Raw genomic sequence first — 5,884 nt, 5'->3', positions numbered from 1 at the left:
TTTTTCTTTTTGAGGAGTCTTGGTTCTTCCGTTTCCCATGGACAAACATCTGCTAAAGCACTGTTTTTCTTTTTGAGGAGTCTTGGTTCTTCCGTTTCCCGTGGACAAACATCTGCTAAAGCACTGTTTTTCTTTTTGAGGATTCTTGGTTCTTCAGTCTCCCATGGACAAATATCTGTCAAAGCACTATCTTTCTTTTTGAGGATTCTCGGTTCTTCGGTCTCCCATGGACAAACATCTGACCGATTGCTATCTTGCTTTTTGAAAATTTTGGATTCCTTGGTCCCCCTTGAGCAAACATCTGTCTGAGCATTTTCTTGCTCTTTTGTAACTTTTGTGGTACCAGATTCAGATGATTTTGATTCTTTAAAATGAAGTACCTCATACTCCTTTGTCTCCCATGGACAAACATTTGCACGAGCATTGTCTTGCTGTGAACAGATTTCTGGTTTTTTGGGTGTCTCTGGGTTTGCTGATTTTGGTTCCTCATTCTCCCATGGATCTGATGGTTGTTTTAGCCCTTGTGACACCATTTTGGTAGCCACGTTTTGTTCGGGTAGCTCGGTTTCCCAGGGACACACATTTACCCTAGCATTTTCTGTCCCTTTATTTTGTATGGACACAAATTTTGTTGACACATCAAGTTTGCTTTGATTTCTAGTTTCTCTATTAATGTCTATCTTAGGTGTCATTTCTAAACTTAAATCCGTATTTGTAAGTTCTTTGCCAACCTTTTTCCATGGAAAAACATCTTCCATAGTTTTAGGTGGATCAGGAAAATCCCATGGACAGCTTTCAATTATCTTGTACCACTGTTCACTCTGATTTAAGGTATTGGGTAGTGAGCCACTGCTTAAAACTTCTCTAGATGAACCAGGATAGATGGTAGGTTTCATGGCTTCTTGACGAAAAGGTACAGCCAGTGTACCTTTGGTTTCTAAAGAATTTAGGTTTTCATATACAACGTCAGCCTTGTCCTTAACATCCCATGGACATACACTGGCATGTTCGCTGTCTTGTCTTATTGAAATCTGTGGGGTTTCTGCAGCTTCCCAAGGACATACATCTTCTACATGCTGTATGGATTGTTGAGTATGTGGATCTTTTAACACTGTGGTTGTTGAACTAGCAGAAGTGTCCTGCAATTCCCGACCAATTTCTTGTCCTATCAGATTTCCTTGTTCTTGTGATTCCCATGAACAAACATTAGATCGTTCTGATACCTGCAATTCTTGGGGACAAGTGCTTGCTTTGGTGCTCTGTTCTTTTCTTGGTACTTCACCTTGTTTTGTAAAGCCACCCGCATCATAATGATCTGTGTAAGTGACATTAGAGGCTGGTCTAATTCGATTACTACCCCTTCTACGAGTCGAAGGAGTTCTAGAGCTGCTAATGGTCTCCCAGGAACTTATACTACTGCGTTTGCTGCTCTGTCTGGATAAAAATACATGCTCGTAGTTGCCATCTTTTTGTATATCATCAATTTCTCCTGGGTAAATGGCAGATTTTACAAGCACAAACCTTCGTGGGCTTCTGTCCGAAGAATCAGTGGACGACAGTCTGACTGCGTGCTGCTTCACAAGGCAGGGTTTACCTTCTATGGTTGACATACTTTTTTTCTGAAGTGTTCTCCTTTCTATGCTTGGACATCTACTAGATGTCCCAGACCTTGGCGTTGTGGACATACTTTCTTGGCTTTTTTGCGAACCTGAATCGTCTCTATTTAAAGTTTGATCTTTGGACTTGCTGCTATCCATGGATGTCATAAATGATCTCACATGCAACCACTTATTAGTAGTGGTGCGGAAGGAGAAAACACGTTGATCCTTTTTCACCTTTGGTCTGGGAGAGCCTGGTGCACTTGCTGACACTGTAACAGGTGCTTTTGAGTACACACTGGCAGCTTGTGGTCCTTTCTCCATCAAATGAGCCTTTTCCATTGTTGGCAAATGGTCCCAAGGACAGACAATTGCTTGTGGGGAAAGTGGGCCTTTTTCTTCTCCATTCTTGGAATTTGCATATGTGACATGCTTCTGGTTCTTTTCTCCTGGCTGTTCTGGTTCCACTTCCCATGGACAGATCTCAGCCTTGTCAAATGACTCAGACTGGAGAGCACTCCTGGTTTGGTCACTTATGGAAATGCTCTGCCTGGACCGCATTGTGCTTGATCTAGATAGTTTTGATATATTCTCTATAGAATGTGTGGTAGAGGAGCTTAGGCTCCAGGATTTATGAAGTCTTGTGTGATCAGGATGCAGAAGATTTGTATCGATTGTTAAGTTGTGAGCACTGGCTGACTTACAGACCCCTGGTGGAATGTCCAAGGAGTCTGTCTCAGATCGCTGGGAGGATCTCTTCACAGAATTGCTCTTTAATGTAGTCTCACGGAATGAAGAGCCTCTTTCTCGGATATAGAAATGATCACTTTGGGACTTGCGTATGGATGGTGATGGTGATTTTATTGAACTTCGGTAACTGATACTTATGGTATCCGGGGACCTCCTAAAAGAGTCGCAGTGACTTCCACGTCTGCTGCGGAAAGATCCATCTCTGTCATCACGACTGCACCGCCGGCTCACAGTTTCTGGGAACTCGGCAATGCGTTTTATAAGGGATCTCCCCAGCGTACAACGAGAACTGCGCTTTTTTGACAGATGAGGGTTGTTTGCGGTCATCTTCTTTGTCTTGTTCACTTCTAACTGAGTATACAACTTCTTTAGCTCATCCTGATACATATAAAAAAGCAAGGAAACAATGATAGGATTGAGCAATGAGTTGATATGACAAAGACGAAAAGACATGAAAGTAACATGTTAGAGGAATGATTGGAAACATATTATGTCAGGAAAAGTCAGGATAAGAACAAAATCAATTTACTGCTAATTAAAACTTTATTCTAACAATGGACATCTATTTTACTTGTATTAATACATAATTTGAGGTATCTTTTTATAGATATTGTAAATTATGTCCTAAGTTAAATTGATTGCTGTTAAAGGGGAGAAGAGGCTTTACCCGGAAATCGTCTGGATCCATGCTGTGCTCACTCCAAGCAGAGCGGAAGCTGTTGTTGAGGCACGAAGCAGAACGTCGCAGATCCACTTCATCTTCGTACACCTCTGCTGCTACCTCCTCTCTTGCAGGTTTAGATGCATGGATGAACTGCAGAGCACATCCAAACATGTGAAAACATATTTGAGTTATTGCAGCACAAATAACTAGGTATGTTGATCTCTTTGTGAAACTATAAGTCTATCAATGAATGTGCCTAGATTGGTGTGGATTCAAAGATTTATTATCCAAGATAAAGGTTTGGAGTATTTTTCTGGACAGGATGATAAAAAAGGCAGATTTTATTGTACACCACAGCTTCAAAGAATAAGGAGCACCCGGTGCAGAAGGTAAAGTTAGAGCAATAATGTTTTTGCCTATGTTTTTGTGCTTGTGTTTAATTGTCTGTGCTGTTAGCAACATGTCTCATGAACCACTGAATACATTTGAATGAAACTCAGAAAGCAAATATTGAATGCACATCTGATTAAATTTTTTATTATTCAGTCCTGTTCAAGATGGTAACCACCATAGATATCATATAATTACTAGATCCCTCATTGGCTGCTGCGGCGCAGGATTTTCGGCTGCCATCTTGGAGCGGTCGTCCTTATTTGGTTACAGCAGAAGATGTCTCAGCACTTCGCAGTTTATTTCTGTTCTAATCGACGGACTGTTGACGTCAGGTCTCGGGGGATAACTTTTCACAAATAAGATGAACATATTATTGTTAGTATTTTGTGAATATAATATTACTGTACTGTATTTATGTCCACCAGCTGATGTGATGTTCAGTGTAACACGGTGTTCAGCTGCAATGAAGCTGACTGAGATCTGATGACAGGAATATTTTTCTAACAAGCAAACTCACTATTTCAGCAGCTTTGGTTCATTATCAACAGATATGTATCAGAACTGGAGTTTTGTTAAAGTTCTAGGATATAAAAAATTAAAACTAGGGAGAATATAGGAAACAGAAAATAAGATTGACCTCCTCTGTACAATGTTTTTGTGTAGACACAAATCTCCTGTTTTCATTTTGAAGGTTTCCCAAAGAACAAGATGTGAGGAAGAGGAGGAAGTATCTTTGAGGAGGATTCATCTGAGCAGAGAGGATTTTAAACTGGAGGATTTTGATCAAACTGATCAGACTGTCCGACTGAGAGATGGTGTGGTACCATCGGTTCACCTTCAAAGAGTAGGAGCATCATTATAAGTTCATTAGAGTTCATAAAGTTACATATTTTATTGTAAGTCACAAGGTGAGACACCTCCATGTGTTTATATGAACAGGTAACTAGAGACTGTAAAGTTCATATTCATGATGTTTTTTCATTTCAGCTTGAAACCTGCAGGACTACAGGAACTCAACAAAAGCTGGAGCTGCTCTGTCTGTGGCCTCTCAGGAACGTGCACGTCACACACACAACCTCAGGAACATGCACATCACACACACAACCTCGGCCTAATGATGTGAGTATTTCTATTTTAAACTTTTATTTTTTTCATTTAGCCTTTATTTATCCAGGTAGTCTCATTGAGTCACGAGAACTCATTTTAAAGAGAGACCTGTTTAGGAGCAGATGGTGGGGGTTGAGTGCCTTGCTCAGGGGCCCAGAATGGAGCCAGTGAGGGTGGAGGCAGGTGTGGGTGTTTCACCTTTTCCACCCACATTTTGATGTTGACGGTACCGGGAGTTGAACCTGCGACTTTCCGATCACAGGCCCATCTTCTAACCTCTGCTCCACCACTCCCCCACATAACATCATATCATAATGGTCATGGCCATGTAGTGAACTAGGCCTCCGACCTCAACCTGTCTCTGAAGACCTTCAGGGGACAGGAACTGCTATTTCATTGATTTGAATCCAGAAATACAAATTATCTCATCAAGAGACTATTTAATTGTATCCTGAATTAATCAATTGAAAGAACACTCTTCCTTTTTACATTATCATTACTTTTTTAGAATATCTTGATAATCAAAGTGTGTTTAGTTCATACCATTTCTAAATGTTGAAGTGAACCACTCATTTAAAATCAACTGTGAAACAGTATTAATGATTTTTAAACCTCAGCAGACTTAGAAATCATTTTAAATGTCTATTTACAAAGTAATTGTGCATTTTGATCTTCTGTCTGAATGAGGAGTAGTGATGTCGGTCAGAAGTCAGGGATGTCGGTCAAAAGTCAGAAAGCAAGTTATGAGAATGAAGTGCTTTGTTTTTAAACCTAGCAGACAGTAAATAACTTCAGTTGGCATCTGCGTTTGTCTCACTTCGCCATAACATTCCTCTGTCTGTACTAACCGTTCGTAAACATTCCTGCTGTCTTTTTGACTCCTAATAACCCTCTGACATCACTGAAACACCGCCCCTGCTGGTTGTTTCAACCAACCAGGAAGTACCAAGTGACCGGAAGTGAGTACTCTTTAAAAAGTCAACACTTCCTGGGACTATTCAGTTCTTTCTCAGTCTTCTGGAGTCTTCTTTCAGTCTTCCTGCAGTTTTCCTGAGTCTTTCTTGGGACTATGGAGTCTTCTACTTCTGAGTGGAATATCTGACGGGAGTCTTACTGAGAGTTCCTAAGGAACTTTCAGATTTAATCAATAGCTGATGGATTTGACCGTGAGACGAGGGTCCGGCCATCCCAGCGGAGTTACAGTGCCTCGCTGTGAACTCACCCGGGCGTAACGCCCTACAACTTCGAAGGAAGCTTGTTCTGTTGAACGGAGTAAACCACACGACTTCTGACGATGACCAGCCACCCTGACCGGAGAGGCTGTAAAGGTAGCGTGCATAGGGACATCTAGACCGGAGCTGATCCATCATTT

General features: G+C 41.1%; 2 protein-coding genes across 2 annotated transcripts in view; both read right to left on the bottom strand.

The window, feature by feature from the left end:
* The window catches only part of LOC119422536 (probable G-protein coupled receptor 179), a 1,374-nt gene extending 841 nt beyond the window's left edge, over positions 1 to 533 (bottom strand). Inside the window, exon 1 of the mRNA XM_037689913.1 lies at positions 1 to 533. This exon is cut by the window's left edge and continues 841 nt beyond it. Within this exon, the coding sequence (XP_037545841.1) occupies positions 1 to 533 (533 nt within the window).
* Positions 534 to 1,831: 1,298 nt separating this feature from the next.
* gpr179 (G protein-coupled receptor 179) overlaps positions 1,832 to 5,884 on the bottom strand; it is a 54,139-nt gene continuing 50,086 nt past the window's right edge. Inside the window, exons 12-14 of the mRNA XM_037689912.1 lie at positions 3,016 to 3,162; positions 1,968 to 2,726; positions 1,832 to 1,870 (exon numbers count right to left, since the gene is read on the bottom strand). Of these exons, the coding sequence (XP_037545840.1) occupies positions 1,832 to 1,870; positions 1,968 to 2,726; positions 3,016 to 3,162 (945 nt within the window). The remainder of the gene's footprint in view (positions 1,871 to 1,967; positions 2,727 to 3,015; positions 3,163 to 5,884) is intronic.

This window comes from Nematolebias whitei, chromosome 16 (assembly GCF_014905685.2).
Source record: "Nematolebias whitei isolate Nwh7 chromosome 16, NemWhi1, whole genome shotgun sequence".
NCBI classification, from domain to species: Eukaryota; Metazoa; Chordata; class Actinopteri; order Cyprinodontiformes; family Rivulidae; genus Nematolebias; species Nematolebias whitei.
The sequence above is the reverse complement of the archived record's forward strand: the minus strand, read 5'-3'. Positions and strand labels throughout refer to the sequence as shown.